Here is a 19,139-nt window from a genome sequence, read left to right as displayed (position 1 = left end):
AGATATAATATTTAATTTTTATTAATTTGTTTTGATCATTTATGTAATTGTAGAAAGTGCATATACTCTTGGTATTTTTTTAAATGACGGAAATTGCAATTTGAATGTAACGAATACTAATTATTTGAATGCCTTTCAGACACTTGGTATTTTTAGTACTAAAAGTATTTTTGTTAAGGCATATTTTGAAGTTCAAAGTGACTCGCAAAAGAATATTATTTAGGGTGTTTTTCTTTTTGTATGTATTTGTTACTTGTTAATTACGATAGATGGCGCAAGCGAAGATTTGAATAAAAAGTTTTGGAAATTTCTGTTGTGAAAATTTAGATTTAATGAACCTTTAAATTGACAATCATTTCGCGATTTGGCTAAGTTTTCTTGGCATTTGGTGACTGCCAGCCGCCAAAGGCTCGTTCCAGTTCCACAGCTACACGCAGGCATAACCGATCCTGATAGGGAGCCGCAACCACCGAGAATCCAATGGGCAAACCCTTTCCATTCAATCCCATTGGCACATGCGTTGCCGGCAGACCCAGTACATTAAAGAGCAGCGTATAGTCCACACCCCACAGCTGCAACGGTGTCCAGCCATGCTTCGGAGCCGGAGCATGCATTGTGGGAAAGAGCAGGACGCCGTTTTCGCCCAGAAGTTGCTGGAGGATTAGAGGGAAAGAAGATAAATAGATGTAGGTGGCAGGTGTTAGGTGGCTGTACGTACAGTCAACTCTCGAGTAAGCGCCAGTGCCTCCCGTTGATATTTCTCCAGCTTTTGGACTGACATGAACGCATTGCAGCGACGCATCAGATCAAAGATCAAAGCATTCGTAGTGTAACAAGATTTGCCATACAAACTTTGAACCAGCTGTTTCAGAGTCTCCCGCACTTTGCTCTCAGCTCCCGCTGCGGGTCCGGCATCCAGCAAAAACGGCATTTGTCTCAAACGAGCGATGCCGCCGAGCGCAATCTCCAGGGAATTGTCGAATCCTGACAGCTTCGCCTGGTGCACAGGAACTTCCTGTTTCTGCAGATGTTGCACAGCCTTGAGTATGGATGCTTTAATTTCCGGCTCCACCTGCTGATGCATCCAACCGTTGAGACCCTGAAAGCCCAAGGCGTAGTGCACCTGCAACTGATTCAGCTGGAGCGGCTCATGTAGACGCAGCTGCACCGCCTGCTCGCCGGCCATCAGCTCCAGCAGCTGGGGTAGATCGACGGCAAAGCGGGACATCGGACCCACCACCAAATACTGCTGGAAATCCGCATCGCTCGAGTCGGGAAAGTGACCCGCCGGTGTGACCACGCCCCCGGTAGGCTTGTGGCCAAAGATGCCGCAAAAGAAACTGGGAATGCGTATGGAGCCACCGATGTCAGAGCCGATGCCAAAGAGCGAGGCCCCAGCTCCAATCAGAGCGCCCTGAAAAGATTAGTCACCTGATCTCTTTAGGTAGTCTTTATTGAACTCTCACCTCACCGCCTGAGCTGCCACCCGGCGTGCGCTCGAAATCGAATGGATTCACGCAGCGACCGTTGAGTAAGGTATCCGTATCCGTCGAATAGCAGTACTCGGGAGTGGCTGAGACCAGCAAAGGAATCGCTCCAGCAGCGCGAATCCGTGCAACCACGACGCCATCTGCCGTTGCCTTCTGCTCACTCCTGGCCAGACTGCCCACGGTGAAGGACATGTTGGCCAGGGCGCAGGACTCCTTCACAGTGACGGGCAGACCCAGCAACGGCTGTTTCTCGAACAGTTGTGCCACATTCTCGCCCGCTGCAGCTATGCGCTCATCCACATTGGCGGCGTCGCGCAGCGCCTGCGCAAAGCGCTCCGATACGACCGCATTCAGGCGACTGTTCACCAGCTTAATGCGATCTATATAGGCGTCTACCAAATCCACTGCGGTTATCTAAAAGATAAATAAAGTTTAAAGTCTATAAAAAAAACAAGTAAAATATACAAAAACGAAGATTTAAAGCCAATTGGGCAAAGGGCATAAAAGCTTTCACTAAGATAACTGTTTGCTCTTCCGCTGTCTTCCACTTCTTGTTCAGTTACCTGCCGCCGGCAGAGACGTGTGCGCAGCTCCTGAATACTCAGCGCCAGCAGCGGATTTATGTTGGCTGGCAGACCATAGGACCTAATTCGACGTCCGCATGCCCAGATATACGCACTTTGCAGAGTGCTCGCAAAAATAGCAACAAATTTTACAAATATTAACAGTAATCGCGGTATTAATTCCATGACGCAAAAGAAGAGAAATGAAAACTCGACTCCCTCGCTCCAACGCCGGCTGCACACTAACTAAATGAGCGCAAATAAATGGATTATAAAATCTTGTTTACATAGTGCAAGTGAGAGAATGAGAGAGACAGTTGTGAAGAGAGAGAACGTTCGATATGTGTATGCTACATGCTAGTAAAAGTCCACACGCAGTTGAATGCAGAGTTGTCTTCAAGGCCAGATAGCTAGTAGAAAAAGCTAAATAACTCTCAAGGCATTTCTCTGATATTGATATTTTTATAAGCTGTAAAAATAACTATTAACAAATTCAATGTATCTATAATTTCCTCCACAATTGTAGGCACATTCTGTTTTTATAAACAAATGAGCTAACGGCAAAAATAGCCAGATTCACAGCACTGGCGTTAAGTGATATTGATACACACACGCACAAGTGTTCAAATATAAGTATTCCTCAATCGTGCAGAGAGTGAGAGTCAAAATGAAGAGAGAGCAAAAAACTGAACGTGATTGGTGTGCGCGCGTTTGCTGGAGAGAAGTGAGAGATAGAGAGAGAGAGTGCTCAAAGCTTTAAGCGAAGCTTTACTTACACACATATGCGATCGCTTACACACATACCCAGTCGTTATTATTTGAATAAAACTCTTTTTGTTTTTATTGCGAATATCAATTGAACCGTAACCTTAACTAACCATTCTGCTATTTGTCTAGAAATTGAGCACTGGGGTCTCCGGAGCGGCAATCTGATGCAGCACCGGCGGCGTCCAGCCAAGGAAAGCTGCCTCCAATTCGGCTGCGATTTGCAGGCAAAGTTTGTCCTGATACGGCGCCGCTATCACCTGGAACCCGACGGGCGTGCCAGCCAAACTTAGGCCCATAGGGATGTGTGTGGCCGGGAAGCCCAACACATTGAACAACAACAGACTATCGATGCCCGTGATATTGAACAAGGAGGTATGGAAGTTCAGAGCAGTCGAGTGGAAGGTGGGCAGAAACAGGACTCCGCGATCTCCCAGCAATTCCTATGGAAAAGAAATGCGCATTCTAAAGTATAATCTATAAAGGATGGGATCTAGTGCACTTTACCGTTAGATGTGTTTTGATCCTGGCTACCTCATCACGGTACTGTTGCATTTTATTGGTGGATATCATACCATTCAGCCGCTGCATCAGCTCCAGAAACAGCGCCTCCTTGGTGAAGAGTGAATGGCCAATGATGCTGTTGAACATCTCCAAGACCAGGAGTCTCATATTGGGCGGACGACCGGCTTGCTGCGTGATAATGCTGGGCAGACCCTTCAGATCGACCAGCGCCACAATCACCAGCTCAAAAATGTTGTCCAGAAAACTGAGATCGAGCTGAGAGAGGGAAAGAGGCAGATCGAGAGAAAGAGACAGATGAGTAGGTATTATTAAAGTATTTGATGACAATTTGGACCAACCTGTGTGGACTCAATGCCCGCCTTCCCCAAGCATGTCAGAGCACGCACAATGGTTAATTTGATGTCATCGGCCACATACGGATGGGTTAAGCCGTTTAAGCCCGGATATCCATACGAGTAGTAGATCTATGGAATGGAATAGTTAAATATAGTACGGCCAGGGATAGCTAACTGTATAATATACTCTGTTCATGCGGCTAAAAGAGTTGTCTAGAATTCTAAAAATTTCAAGCGAATCCTTGAATCTTACAAATAAAAGCACCCAGTGTTGTCTATTTGAAGCATTATTATAGCTAAACTGATCTTGGTTTGGGTAAGGTACTAGGAGACCGCACGTGAAAATAAACTAATGGAAAACTAATATACTCTTTATGATCAAAGTTTTGCCTCAACCAAATATTATTATACCCTATAGACAAAGAGTATCAAAATTCCATACTACATTCATACATTACATTTACATTTCTAAATTACATATGCCTATAGCGAAACGAGGTTTACATATTATAGAGAGATATTTCCGGAGTAGCAATTCCATATCGAGTGATTTTCCTGAGTTGGAATTTCCACAAACCTAATATACCCGCATTAACCTAACGAATAGGGCTAACTAACGAAGAGTATACATATTTTCTTATCCTAATTTGGTTTCCTGAGTTTCAGTTCCTAGTCCACCACCCAAACCAATATACCCGCGTGCCCGCAGAAAACAGAGTATTCATAATTGAGAGCATGTTCATAGCCTACTTTGAGTTCGTTGAGCGGCACCGGCTCATTCATCTTCAGCTTGTGTTTGTTGTCGCCGGCCATGATCTCGAGCAGCAGCGGCATGTCGCGCGCGAAGCGTGTGATGGGTCCCAATTGCAGGTAATTGGGCAAGTTCTCGTCGACCAGCGAGTAGGGGAAGTGGCCCTTTATCGAGGTGAGTCCGCCCGTCGGCTTGTGGCCGAAGACGCCGCAGAACATGGCCGGCAGCCGGATGGAACCGGCAATGTCAGAGCCAATGCCAAACAGGGAGGCGCCGGCGCCATTCAATGCGCCCTCGCCGCCAGACGAGCCGCCGGAGGTGCGTGTCAGATCGTAGGGATTGCGGCAACGACCATTGGCCACCGTGTTCGTCTCGAAGCTCATGCAGAACTCGGGCGTGGCCGAGACCAGAAGCGGAATGGCACCAGCGGCGCGCACCAGCTCCACAACGTCTCCGTCCCTGGGCGCCTTCATGCCCTTGCGCAGCACGCTGCCCACGGCATAGGAGAGTCCTCGATGAGCAGAGATGTTGAAAATGTAGACGAAGAGGAAGAGGAGCATCAGTTAAGTGTCATGCTTACCCTTCACCCCGCACGACTCTTTCACCGAGAAGGGTATGCCCAAGAGCGGGTAGCGCGTGAAGAGCGCTACGCGATCATAGTCCAGGGATGCCTCGGCAATCAAGCTGTCCGCATGCTTCGCCTCGAGCAGCGCCTCCTCGAACCGATCCTCGATGACCGCATTCAGCGAGGGATTGACCTCACGCACACGCTCAATATAAACCTCGACCAGTTGCTGTGAGGTGAGCTGCTCGAGAATAATAAATTTGAATAAATTTCAATTACACAATTCCGTCTGATCGAATATCACCTGGCCTCGTCGCAGTGCCGTCACCAGTTCCAGAACGGACTTCAGCAGCAGGGGATGCCTGATGGGTGGGTAGTCGGGCTGCTCTCGACAAATCACGTATTCCAAAATTCGGTTGAGCAGCAGCGCCAGATAGGATAGTATAAGGCCGAAAAACCGTATAATGATCTCCATTTTGTAAGTTTTTCTATATTTTTGTTGCTTTACTTTGTTGTTGTTGTTGTTGTATTTTGTTTTTTTTTCCGTTTCACACAGGTCAACACAGGTGAGACTAATTGATATTCACTATTTTTGTACTTTGAGTCTCTTTGACTATTACTTAAGTTCCACGTTCCACTGAGCCGCCACTGGAGGCGTCTACTGCTCGCTTCTGGGTTCTAACATGAACTACGCCTCGTCAAATGCTTTCGGATTTAATTAGCTTCGGACAGTTGCAACTGAATTTTAATGACAACCAGCTCCAGTGCTGGCAAATGCAAGAATTTTGAGTTAGCCCAGGGCTGGCGAGCACTAAGCCATTGCGAACTGGGAAATAGAGAAATCCCAAATCCCCTAAATTAAAAATAATACAACTTTTTCATTTATATAAAATACGAACTCATTTTATATAAACGAAAAAGTTGTCTCAATTTTGACAGTTCAATTTAATTTGATTGAAAATGTCGAAACTTAACTGTTTTACTAATCAAAATTATGATGATATGTTAAATTGTTCTCATTATTTAAATTATGTTTTCATTTTGTAATTTATTATTATAATTTTTTTTTATTTTATTATTTTTTTTTTATTTTTTATGATTATTTAAGTATTGTTAATTAAACTATATTCTCATTAAATATTTTTCCTTTTTTCTATCATTGGAAGCATACTAAAAAAATTTCTTCTTGAATACTGTTAAAGAAGAGGTTTTGAATAACTTTACTGATTTATTATAGAGAAAATTATACTTTTTATATTGCAGATGAATCTGAATTATGTAATACTTCCTATTTGTAAATAGCAAAAAAAAAAAAAAAAAAAAAAATAATAATAATAATAAAAATAATAATGTTTATTGGTTAAAGTTTTCCCACTAATTGATATATACTTTTACCGATCTCTCAATAGAAAAAAGATCGATTATTGGATAAGCTGTATTATTATGTATGACAAACTTTATCGATTTCTGAAAGTATTTAAAGAATTTATGGACTTTAAGCGATACATGACATAAACTTTAACTGTATAGGGTAAAAAAAAAAATATTATAAGAAAAGATATGAGTACTTACGCTTAAGAAAATTCAATTCAATGTCAGTTCGTATAAGTGAGAGCATACTCACTTATACGAACTGACATTGAATTGAATTTTCTTAAGCGGATAGAGGATATATATTAGAGGATATATATTAAACATAAAATATATATGTATATTTTTTTTGTTTTTCACATAAATATTTTATTTATTAAATGTTGTAGTTATTGTAACACGTTTACTTAAATGCTACAACTAAACTAAAACCATTCGAATTAACTAATCCATAAGTTAATAGAAGTATCAACGGTTAACAGTTCACAACAAATCTTGAACCAATCAGGCCACTTGGAATGGAATCAAACTATAACATATATATAAACGCATATATAGACAGGGAGTTAACGAAACAAGTTTTAAATTCAAAATATGGAGGCTTTAAGTATAACAAAGTTAACATATTTAGGCAACTCGGCATAGACGCGAAATTCATATCATATCATATTATATATAACTGGTATACACTTATCATACAAATATTATTAGATATATAGCTAGGTATATATGTATGTGTGCAGAGCAATTACTGCTTTAGTTTTCGCTTCCCGATATTTTCCAATTCAAATTGACATTTATACACGGATATGATATAGGTATAGGTATACATATATGTATATATATACCACAAAATATGAGCACTTGTATGTATATATGTATATATTTGTTAGTTATTTTTATTTTACATCAATGTTTCTTTATTTATTGGTTAATAATTGTTTTTGTTGTTGTTAAACGAATGTTTCAGTTAGATTTTCGATATTTAGCAATGGGCGTTTGTTATGGATATATGTATATACATAGGTAATACCTATTAGGTATATATACATATATCACATATATATGCATAAATGAAAAAATAGTGCTTCAATTGGGATATGTTATGCGTATGTTGATTGATCATCATTATCATCATTATCATTAGAATTAAAATTATTGTTTTGATGATAATTTATTACTATTGTTATTAAATACTTTTTATTAGTATTAGTATTATTATTAGCATTTGTATTATCATTATCATTAATATTATCATTTTAGTTTCTATTATTTTTGTAATAACATTATCCTTATCCTATGTATTATCATTGTGATTATCATTATCATTTCATTACATACGTAATATCATTAGCATTAGTATTATCATGGTATTTGTAATATCATTATGATTATTATTATAATTGTTGTTTTCATTATCTTTCTATTATAGCTATAGTTACACATTATTATCATTATCATTAGTATTACTATTGCTATTACTAATATTTATTAAATTTGTATGTAGCCGCATATAATAATTAGCATATATGCCATATATGTATATTTATATAGATATACTTAATAAGCTAATCACCTTAAGGCTCATAGCTTATCTATTGTTTCTGTTTATAAATATTAATTTATTTATTGTCTAAAACATTTGCCTCAACTCCACTACATATCCATTCTAATAGCAACTAATCGCTAAACAAATAGTTCCATTCACTAACTAACACACACCTTTGGCTGCTTAAAATACAAACACCGAAACGAATTTTGAATTCGATTGGCGTCCGGGCGGGATCCAAGACTTTGGCGGAGCATTTAACATCAATCTGGAATAGAATTAGAACGTGGACACAACATGCCGCGGGGCTCTCGGGAATGCTGTGCCGGCGGTAACAAATGCAATGCCAAAACCGGATCCAGCTGCTATCATTATCATCATCCTGCTCCTCCTCCTCCTTCTTCACGAAATTCAAACTAAACTCAATACTGATCTGGCTGCGCTTAGGTCATGTGCAGATCTCCCTTGAGGATGCGCATGAACGTCTTCTTGAACTGCTGATTGGCCAGTGCATAGCAGAAGGGATTCATTGGACTGTTGGCATAGCAGAGGAAGTACGAGAACATGTACAGATGCTCGTTGGTGCACGGCGGATTCCGGCAGAAGCCCTCGACCAGGGCCAGCACATGATACGGCGTCCAGCAGGCCACAAAGCAGCCCAAGATGAAGGAGATGGTGCGGAACGCTTTGCGTGCACGATTCTCGGACTTGGACTTCTGTCGGCTGCCGCCGATGCCCATGACCAGGGGCAGAGCCTTCTTGCTCTTGAAGTGCTTGCCAATGGAGTGCATGAAGTGCCGTTTGCTGGAGCTGCGCCGCGACACGCCGCCCTCATCCGCATCCTTGGCATCCTTCAGAATGCTACCGGCTGCACCAGCCGAACTGCTGGTGGTGCCCGATGTGGAGGGCATCTTATTGGTGTTCGTCTCGGACGCCTCGCGCTCATCAATCCGCTCCAGCTGAACGACAGCGGGCGCTGGCATTGGAGCAGCAACGGGTGCCTTTGGAGCAGCTGCTGCTCCTGCCGCATTGCCCGGTGCTGGAGTGGGTTTGAGTGGTGGCGGCATCGGGGAATAGAGCACGGCATCCTTGCTGCTCGTCTCCATGGGACTGGAGGCACGCCGATGCGGACACTCCGCCTGGACACGATCATTGCCGCCGGGCACGTCCAGCAGGCAGATGGCCTCGATGCAGCTCTCGCGTCGCACCTTGGCGAAGTCCTCGATGCCTGTGTATGAGACGAGAAGACGTTTTTCAATGGCTACCTGTTCCTGGGACTGGGATTGGCTGTCCGTTGCCTGCTGCGGCTGCTGCTGCGGCTGCTGTGGCTGTGCCTGTTGGCTGGAAACGGTGGGGGAGCTTTGGACCTGTTTGCGTGCGGGTGGCGGTGGTGGAATGGCACTGCGCTTTGCCGAGGAAACGGACGTGGGTCGTGCGGAGCGCGAAGCACTGTGGGAGCAGCTAACACTGTCGTTCGTGGCCAGCATGGCTGAGCTCTCGTCCATGTAGCGTAGCTCGGAGTTGTTGGTCAGCAGGTCGTAGGTATTGGCCAGTTCGCTGTTGCCGGAGCTGTTGCCGAACGGACGATCCGAGTAGTCGGACAGGGGCGTGGGGCACTGGAAGGCTTCCGGCGGCGGCAGGATGGCCTGCACCAGGCACTGTTGCACCTGGTCGCGCGGCACCTCGATGGGGGCCAAATCCACGGGTGAGAGCGGGTCTTGGTCATTGGCTGGATTGGAGGTTTGATGGATGTCAATGAGGCGTTCATGCTCGGCTATCTGGGACAGAGTGGAGCAGGAGGTGCGCTTGGGTCGCTCAAGCAGCGTATGCGCCTGATATTGCCCCATGCCCACCTCCTCCTTGCTCTGGGCACGTTGCAGGCTCGTTTGGTGTGCCAGGTGCTGATGGTGCGGCGAGCGGGCGCCCATGGAATGCATTGCCTCAATCGACTTGGAGTTGGTGGTGCTCAGTTGCAAGTTACCTTTGCTGCGTGTCGCCAGGAGCGCCGCCTGCGCTCCAAACACCAGGCCAATGGACGAGCGCTTGCGCATATTGTTGAGCTTCTGTTGATTGATCAGCTGCTGCGTCTGATTGACCGAGGACTCCTCATCCGAATCGAAGGCCGGACTGCTGGATCGTTCGCTCTTCTCTGCCTCGGCCGCAGCACGCTTGGATTCCTCAAGTTTCGCCTCGGATGCGCGTCGCTGTTCCGGCGTCAGCTGCTCAAGGGACACGGATTCGGTGACCTGCGCCAGCGGATTGGCCTGGCCGGAGCCACTGAGACGCTTCACTGTCGTCGTGCAGGTGCCGCCATCCAGATCAGCCAGCTGCACCTTCGTCTTCAGTATCTTCTCCTCGATCACACCAATGCCGGCCGCATGACCCGCCATGCCGGACATGGCGCCAGCGCTGAGCGCCACCATCGACTGCATCTTGCGCTGCTTGGCCTCGCTGCGCTTCTGCATGTCGTAGGCGGTCTTGTAGATGCCCGCATACAGCACGAACAGCACAATCAACGTGGTCCAGTAGTAGCCAATGATCAGGGCCGTGTTGAAGACCGGATCTTTGAGAAACTGTACGGCGCACTGGCCCGGCAATAGATCACGTTTGCCCGTAAAGTGCTCCCAGCCAAAGATCGAGATGAAGAACAGCAGCGTGGGTATGATCCAGGTGATGGATACCATATAAATGACCCGAGTTCGAGTACGCCAACTGCGATACTTGGCCGCAATCTTCACCGAACAGAAGCGATCGATGGTGATCAGCAAGACGGTGTACTGGGAGACCAGGCAGACGGTGTAGTCCACAGACAGCCACAAGTCGCAGAGTAAAGGTCCCAGATCCCAATAGCCCTTCAAAACATAGATGGTATAAAAGGGCATCGAAACGGTGCCTACGCATGGAAGAGAGAGAGACAGTATGAGGGAGAGACAGAGAGTATTAAAAATGATTTCTTTTAAGAGTCACTAAAGCATAATAAATTCAATAACGTCTTTCATAAAGTCAAACAATATTTAAACAGTCATCAGTCATCATCAATCTATTAACAGTTATACATTAGTAATCAGCCAGTACACGAATGAAATTTCAGTTAATCAATAGATAATATAGATAGATTATACACCCAATTAAGCGGTTTGGGTTAGTCAATCAATCAGTCGTCATTACAGCTTAATCAATCAGTAATCAGTAATCAGTAATCAGCAACCAGCCATCAATTAAGGATCTATCAATCTATGAATGATCCATCTAGTTACTCAACCAGTATATTAATCCTTAAGTCAATCAGTAGTCAATCAGCGTATCAATGAGTAGGTTAACCAGTGATCCACAAAGTTGATCAAGCACGCAGCCAATAATTATGTTGATCAATCAATCAGAAGTGGCTGATGTTATGTAGCCAATCACTCAAACGTAGTTAGTCAATCAGTAAACTAATCCCTAAGTCAATCAGTAGTCAATCAGTTTTTTAATGACTAGGTTAACTAGTGATCCACACAGTTGATCAAACACTCGGTCAATCAGCGTGCCGATAAATCAATCAGTAGTCACTCAATCATAGTTACTTAATCATTATGATATTCCTTAAGTCTATCAGTAGTCAATCTGCGTATCAACGATTAAGTCAATCAGTGAATAAAAGTTGATCAATCACTAATCAACTAGGCATTTCATCAATGAGTCAATTGCAAACTTGCAACACTTAATCAATCAGCAATTCATTGCTATAATCACTGGATATGAATCTATCAATTAAGCAGTCACGCAAAGGTTGAAATAATCAGTTGACCAGTTAATTATAGATCATTAGTCAGTCAAATACCTAATCTGTCAGTCCATCTAATATGGTGTGTAATTTAGATAACAGTTAGTTCATGCCTCCACCCACCTATCAACATATCCGTTGCAGCCAACGAGGCTATAAAGTAGTTGCTGGGCTGTCGTATATTCCGATCGACAATGAAGGCCAGCAGGACGAGAATGTTGCCGCCCACCGTCAGAATGATGCAGAGGAACAGGCACAACGCAATGGCGATTGTCTGCCATGTTTCGAATGGCGGCAACACCAGTGCCGGCCCGCTATCCTCCATGGGCGTGGCACTCGTCTCCGTCGAGCTGTTCCGGCCAAAGTTCGTCAGGTTGGCACCGAAATTGCGATACCATTGGAACTGCTCGTTGGGTGACCAGGTGTTAAAGTCCGTTATTTCACCATAGATCTTGGCCGCCTCCAACAAGCGTTTGCATTCCGTGTGCTCAACGACCCGATTGTAGAGACCACGGCAGAGATTCTCGCGCTCCTTTCGTACGCGCCTAAGGGAAAGAATTTGTATACAAATATATAGGATCACATGAATGAATTGAAACATTTTATAGGATTTCTTAAGTTTTATTATATCTAATTATTAGACTATCAATCCATTCAATCTGAATTCTTTTAAAATTTTGAAAATTATTAAACTAAAATATAATTAAAACTCAATCAATTTACATCTCATCATCGATATGATCTGTTATGAGTTAATTTGGTATACGAGGTCGATAGATGCGTGACCTATAAAGCATATAGAGCCATGATTAAGGTCGGAATATATGACTCTTCAAGCTTAGAGTCTATAAAAACTTAAGGATTTTCCTATTATATTACCTATTGAATTATATCATGAAGCACAATTTAAGTTTGCTTCAAGTACTGAATTGCTTAAACCTTTTTCTATAAAATCTATTTCAGTTTACTCAAGCGAATTTCGTTTTTCTGAAGAACTAAAGTTACCAAAAATATGAATTACTCTTGTGCAAACTCTGATAATAATTGTAGTCATACTAAAGTCCACTTACCATTCGGTTATCCAGTTGGACTTAATGCTGTATATGGATTCGGTTCGATTCGCAGCATCCAGGCCAGCAAGATCATCATCGGTGCTATTAAAGCCGCTTGATTTGGCCAGAGAACGCATTTTGATTGGTTTGCTGTTGATTTTCTTTTCGATTTTCCAATATTCCTTTGCTGTTGCTCTTGTTGTTGTTGCTGTTGTTGTTGTTGTGAGTCAGCCTTGTTCTTATGTTAATATCCCAAACGATTTTCCTTTGTGGCTTCCAACTGTCCACCTACTCGAGATTGGGCATCGTTGTGGCTGACGTCTGTGTGCTTGGCCCAGTCTCCTGCCCGTTGGTGCGCAGCATCTGAAATAAGAAGAAAACTACTGAGTAAGAAATGCAACAACAACAACAGCAACAGCAACAATAATAATAACGAAATCATTCGAAGGAGCTGCTAGGCATTTGCAACAGTTGCCGTCTTGGCCTCGGCTTCCGCCAAGTTTAAACTCGTGGCGCATAACGGGCAAACACGTCAGGCACTAGCTTCTGGCCAAATACCGAGAACTCAGTGGGCAATGAATCCAATTTCGAAGGCAACATTTGCATCCTGTTGCTGTCCTTGGCGCTCATTATGTTGTGGCACGATTTATGCCGTCTCTCTGCCACTTGACTCTGAAGTGGCCAACACTAGACGCAGTTCTCTTCACTTCTGCTCTGTTTTACCTTGCTTTCTTTTCTTTCCGCATTGCCCCTTCCCTTGCTTTTAACGCTATTTATTATTTAAAGCCAAGTATTCTCACAGAAAAACTTTGTCCGGCCGTTGCGCTGCTGCAGACTGTTGCATTTGTTGCTGTCGCTGTCGCTGCCAAGGACTACAAATTGCAACATCAAATTGAGTTAGTCGAGTTTTCAAATATAATTTTCAACAAATCGATAAGTTTGTCTTCGCAAATTCTTCAGCAACCAAATTGAGTTACGCATGCACAAACATGCAGGCGAATCTACATGCGTATGCAGATGTGCATATCGATGCCTTGGTGTGTGTTCATGCACATGCATGAACATAAAAATATGATAAGTAGGGGAACGTACGCGCTATGCACTCGGCAACTAGCATAAAATAAACGACACATGTTTCAAGTGTGAACTGTCAAACTGGGCACAAATTATGACCCTGACCCTTAGCGATTGGAATACGTAGGAGGCGAGCGCTGAGCATTACAAACTCAGCGATAGCATAATAATAGCTAATAAACCAATGCGGAGTCTTACAAACTACGCGATAAGTTAAGAATATGTAATAGACCAATGCTGAGCCTTACACACTCAGCAATAGAAGCAATAGATTTAATGGTTAAAATTATACATGAGTCTGGGTATAAAAACCCGGGCCCAGCAGAATAAAGAATCAATACAAAACTAAACACCATCAAAGTAAAGTGTATTCGTTCATGGTCCTTCGAGCCGGATGAAGTATTTTGAATACTTCAATTTCATCCACAAGGAAAAATGTTTGTGATTAGTACAAAGTGAAGTGCTAGTATTATAGATTTGTGCATTGGCTTTCCAACCCAAGCTGTGAGTCGAGGCACAGCAAGATCAACCTGGTGATCAAAACAAAAAAACCTCCAACGGGATAAGCCAATGGATCTACAATAAACAAACTGTGTCGTCAACCATCAATATTTAAAGAAATATGGTGGCATAATGGCAGAAATCAGAACCAATAAAGAGTTCATGAAAGTCGAAGTTGCCGACCACGCCGTAGACACAAAACAACTTTATAGTTGGGAAACGAGACCACAAACATCAAAGCAAGAGATGTTTTCATTTGGTTGGTCGAGCCCAATAGAGAAGTTGGTAAGCCTTGTGGACGAAAGAGCTCAAAGAGTAAGGCTGCACATTGAAGAGGTGCTGGCCAACATTGAGCTCAGCAACCAGGATGAAATCGTTAGCTACAAAGATACGCTAGATTTCTTCTGGAAGAAAGTCCAGTCAACACTGAAAGATTTGGAGGTAAAATATGAAAGGCCTGCCTTCGAAATCGAGTACATAGACGAACTGGAACTCAAAGTGTACACAGTGTCGAAAAAACTGGAAAGGAAAATAAGTGCACTGCAAATCGTAAAAGAAGACACTCCAAAGCGACCGAAACCGACACTTCCTCACTTTAATGGAAGTCCTAAGGCGTGGCCAACGTTCTTCGAGCAGTTCACCAAAATAATTCACAACAGAAAGGATATCAGCGACAAGACGAAACTGATATACCTCAAAATGTATCTCAAAGGAGAAGGTCAACGAGTTATAAGCCATTTCTCAATTGGAGTGGGTAACTACAATTCAGCGTGGGACTATTTATGCAAACGCTACAAACGTTATTTGCCTGTGGACATGGAACTGCTGAAGGATAACGATGAAGGCAGTATCCGCAATTGCGTGAGCACCTCTGATAACAGTGACAACGTCACAGCTGATGAGATGGCCGCATATCAGGGTGCTTTGGATGCAATAGTGTTCAAAAAGTGGGATTACAACCCGCCGGCAAGCCTCCACGTGGGAGGAAATATAAAAAAAGCTACTGAACAACGTAATAAGGTTCAAGTGGTAACAACAAAACCAAATATAGGTGAAGACAAGAGATCGATAAAAAAGATCTGGGCTCCACCAACTCCGACAAAGGATCCGGAGCACATAGAAGATGCGGACGAGAATGGAATTTCTGCCACAACTTCGACATCAACGTTGAGTATCACTGAAGATACATCAACAGATATCCAATTGGAAGTTCGACCAATGGATGATATTTCCACAGTTGGCAGCACGACGGAAGAGCAAACTTCTGCGGAGACTGCAACAGCGACTGGAAGTGCAGCTGAAGAGAAAAGCGACAATACCGACTCAAACTCTTCAGTGATGACCACAGCAGCGCCACCAACAATGGAAACTAAAGCTGCAAGTACAATTACATCAGAAAAGGAGTCAATTGGAAGTAGCAGCAACATATTAATGGAAACAACAATGACCACTACAAGCGAAACAATAGGCACAATAAGGCATCAGAATCCACAGAAGGACGTCTATCACTTGGAGGCTTTGGCCTCAGCAATAATGAAGCGATCGACAACGTCCTCAACAGATGCAACAAACGATGACACCTACAAGCCGCAGAAGTTCTTTAAAGAGGCACGACTTCACTTGGCATGGGAGCCGCCACCTGAGCAAAAGACCAAGGCCAAGATGGTGGCATACTCGGTTTATCTGGTTGTCACATTCTCTGGGCCCTGCAGAATGTTCAGGCACGAACATAAGGATGAAATCCACAGATAGCAGTTCTGGACGTTACCCACTTTGGCCCCCCGCAGAATGTTCATGCACATGCATGAACATAAAAATATGATAAGTAGGGGAACGTACGCGCTATGCACTCGGCAACTAGCATAAAATAAACGACACATGTTTCAAGTGTGAACTGTCAAACTGGGCACAAATTATGACCCTGACCCTTAGCGATTGGAATACGTAGGAGGCGAGCGCTGAGCATTACAAACTCAGCGATAGCATAATAATAGCTAATAAACCAATGCGGAGTCTTACAAACTACGCGATAAGTTAAGAATATGTAATAGACCAATGCTGAGCCTTACACACTCAGCAATAGAAGCAATAGATTTAATGGTTAAAATTATACATGAGTCTGGGTATAAAAACCCGGGCCCAGCAGAATAAAGAATCAATACAAAACTAAACACCATCAAAGTAAAGTGTATTCGTTCAGTGTGAGTCTTAGAATTTAGTTTGTTTGGCTTTGCTTTGACTTATTATGGTCTGTTAATTGACTGAAAACTCAATTACTTAAGACAATTTGCAACATTTCGAGTGGCTCATCCTTTGTTGCCCAAATTGCTTCGTGCACTTTGTGGCATGTTTGTTTAATCCGTTTTGCCGCATGTCAAATAGGTGTCTGGCCAATTGGTCTTTCAATCATTGAGAATTTGTAGATTTCTTTTGCTTCACCTCAATCAAGCTGAAAACCCAATTTCTATGCTAATTGACTGCTTTGACTGGTTTGTCAGCTGCATCAAAATTCTGGCAACAACATTGAAATGGGTCAAAGCTCTTGCCTTCAGAGCATCACAAACGCCTTCGTGTCTGACTTAAGATTTGGACATTTACCATTTGTACACCCTAAATGCTTTGAAATAAATATTAAAAAAAAAAAAAAATACAATTTTGTTTTGTGTGAAGGTAGAAGACCTAAGCGCCTTAAAATATGCTTTGACCATGTTAGGCACGTATTTAACCTTTAAAAATGAGACATGCTGAATAGCTTATTAAAGTTTCTTAAATTTTTGTATTAATTTGTTTATTGATGAAAATTTACTTTGAAGTCTAAACTTAAATCAAAATTGATATAGACTCTTTCGTCTTTCAGAATACGAATTAATATAAATATTTATTTATAAATTTTATTAAAAACGAATTTTTTCATCTGTTCATTTGTTAATTTCATTCATTCGGGGAATTTCCTGTAGGGGATTCCAACAGATTACTGCGATTTGAAATCTATCGAGTCTTTTGGTGGGAACGGGTGGAAATTTAAATACAGGATCTACAAAATTTATTGTGGCATAGAACGAATTTCTTTTCTACTTGAGCAATTCACCTGCTTTGCCTTCCTGTATATATATATGAATATATTTTTTTTTTTTTCAAACGAGTTCTATAGATTTTTTTTTCTTTATTTATTATATTGTTATTATGAAGTATTTAATATTATTATTAATATATATATATTTTTTAATTTTTTTTTATTTTTATTTATTTATTTTCTTTTTTTGAAAAATTATAGGCGTCTACTGAGTAAATGAATTATTGAATGAATAGATTTGGATGATTCGCTTCAGCTACTCATTGTTCAATTTCTATCTTAAACTTTCTCTTACTCTTACTTTTGTCATATTTTTAATGCTATTATATCTACCTTTAAGTATAAAATAGGCGCACAAAGACATTTTCCTAACAAGAAAGCGAAGCGGGTAGAACTCTTTACGTTGCCGTTGTCAAGGTAATGCGTATAATCCCTGCCATTCAATAGTCACAAGTGCAGCACAGCTGCCCAGCTACCTATGCAGGGGAAACACCTTGACGACCCACCTGGCCTTGTGGTTTTGCTCGCTGGCCCTGCAAATTAACCGCAAGCGGATATTCACGCAGCTCAAAAGCCATTGCAATAGTAGACTCTTTAAAGCCTTAAGAGAAATCTATTTATCCCTAAAACGGTTTGAAATATTGCGCGGTGCAAGCAAGCATGAGCTCGACTAATAAAGCGAGCGATTCGAGTGAGTCAATTAAATAAGATTATATAACATTTCAGGCAGACTGTGAGAAGAGGCAAAGCATATTTGATAGATATAGCAGCAAAATGTTGAAGTACTTGTATTAAAAGTATACAAAGTTCAAGATATTTGAGAAGCGCAATTCATAAAATACCCTTGAGGCCAGCTAGCAAGTTCTCTTATCTTGAGCAGGGTTTTTGCTAATAGCTGGATAGGTCTTCCAAAACTCTGATTTGGTTGCCTATGTGAAAGCTTACGTATAAATTGTGGGTTCCTAGTATGCAGCGCATAGACTGTGTAGTAATCCGTCGTGAGTCAATCAAAAATTCGGCTATGCAATCGTGACTCAATCATTCACGCTTCAGTTAGTCACTTAGTTAGCCAGAGAGCCAATAAGAATATTTGTCCACATATCGAGCAGTCAATCAGTCAGCTATTCAATCACTCACTAATCAGTCACTAATCAAGCGGTCAATTCTTCAATCACTGAGCTTGTCTTTCAGTCAGAGATGATCAGACCTTCAAGCGGTTAGACTGATAGATTTATCTATCAATCATTCAATCAATCAGTCAACTTCTCGGCCAGAACGTCAATCAATCAGACAGATTTTGTCAATCATTCTACCATTTTTTCAATCAGTCAGTGGGTCAGTCAATTTATCAATCAGTCAGTCAGTCACATTTAGTCAAAGAGCCAATCATTTAAATAGAGAGTCAAATACTTTTAGTCCCCTCATTCACTCAGATTCAATCAATCAGCCTTTCAATCATTTAGACAGACAGTCAATCAGTTAGTTGATCAGATGTAGTGAATCACTCAATCAGTCAGTCATTCAAGACAAACGCTCTCAGAGACCAATCTGACCAATACATTCAAGCGCCCAAGCGACCCCATTCAGCAATTGTTTGCTGGGCATGAAAATGAATTTCGTTGGGGGGCGTGTTGACACAGCTCAAAATGACAAATCCCGTGCGCAATTGAAGCCATCCTTTAGATAAGATACTTTTTCATAATGGCGCGCTTTATGTATCCAACTGCCTTTTGCTTCTCTTTTTTGCTCTTTTGCCTCG

At 42.3% G+C, this 19,139-nt stretch overlaps 4 protein-coding genes across 6 annotated transcripts in view; 1 reads left to right on the top strand and 3 right to left on the bottom strand.

Moving 5' to 3' along the window:
• Window positions 1-307: 307 nt before the first annotated feature.
• Window positions 308-2,324, bottom strand: LOC108609156 (fatty-acid amide hydrolase 2-A). The gene is made up of 4 exons (XM_018000870.2): window positions 2,054-2,324; window positions 1,467-1,904; window positions 719-1,414; window positions 308-653 (listed from the first exon to the last, which is right to left on the bottom strand). The coding sequence occupies exons 1-4, from the start codon at window positions 2,237-2,239 to the stop codon at window positions 369-371; spliced, it is 1,605 nt and encodes a 534-aa protein (XP_017856359.1). The 5' UTR covers window positions 2,240-2,324; the 3' UTR covers window positions 308-368.
• Window positions 2,325-2,864: 540 nt separating this feature from the next.
• Window positions 2,865-5,943, bottom strand: LOC108609155 (fatty-acid amide hydrolase 2-B). Its single transcript, XM_018000869.2, has 6 exons — window positions 5,299-5,943; window positions 5,010-5,235; window positions 4,429-4,940; window positions 3,682-3,807; window positions 3,326-3,598; window positions 2,865-3,261 (listed from the first exon to the last, which is right to left on the bottom strand). The coding sequence occupies exons 1-6, from the start codon at window positions 5,467-5,469 to the stop codon at window positions 2,947-2,949; spliced, it is 1,623 nt and encodes a 540-aa protein (XP_017856358.1). The 5' UTR covers window positions 5,470-5,943; the 3' UTR covers window positions 2,865-2,946.
• Window positions 5,944-6,704: 761 nt separating this feature from the next.
• The window catches only part of mAChR-B (muscarinic acetylcholine receptor), a 47,351-nt gene continuing 34,916 nt past the window's right edge, over window positions 6,705-19,139 (bottom strand). For 2 of the 3 annotated variants that reach the window (XM_089463973.1, XM_089463975.1), the window contains exons 2-4: window positions 12,751-13,095; window positions 11,804-12,225; window positions 6,705-10,807 (exon numbers count right to left, since the gene is read on the bottom strand). In XM_089463973.1, the coding sequence (XP_089320099.1) occupies window positions 8,358-10,807; window positions 11,804-12,225; window positions 12,751-12,869 (2,991 nt within the window). In that variant the 5' untranslated portion in view covers window positions 12,870-13,095 and the 3' untranslated portion in view covers window positions 6,705-8,357. The remainder of the gene's footprint in view (window positions 10,808-11,803; window positions 12,226-12,750; window positions 13,096-19,139) is intronic. The other variant, XM_089463978.1, reaches the window with a different exon arrangement.
• On the top strand, window positions 13,782-16,059 carry LOC149270211 (uncharacterized). Its single transcript, XM_089461964.1, has one exon. It carries the CDS (start codon window positions 14,440-14,442, stop codon window positions 16,057-16,059), a length of 1,620 nt encoding a protein of 539 aa, XP_089318090.1. The 5' UTR covers window positions 13,782-14,439.

The sequence above is a fragment of the Drosophila arizonae genome, chromosome 2 (genome assembly GCF_054131065.1).
Source record: "Drosophila arizonae isolate 15081-1271.41 chromosome 2, UAZ_ARI_1.0, whole genome shotgun sequence".
Lineage (NCBI taxonomy): Eukaryota > Metazoa > Arthropoda > Insecta > Diptera > Drosophilidae > Drosophila > Drosophila arizonae.
The sequence above is the reverse complement of the archived record's forward strand: the minus strand, read 5'-3'. Positions and strand labels throughout refer to the sequence as shown.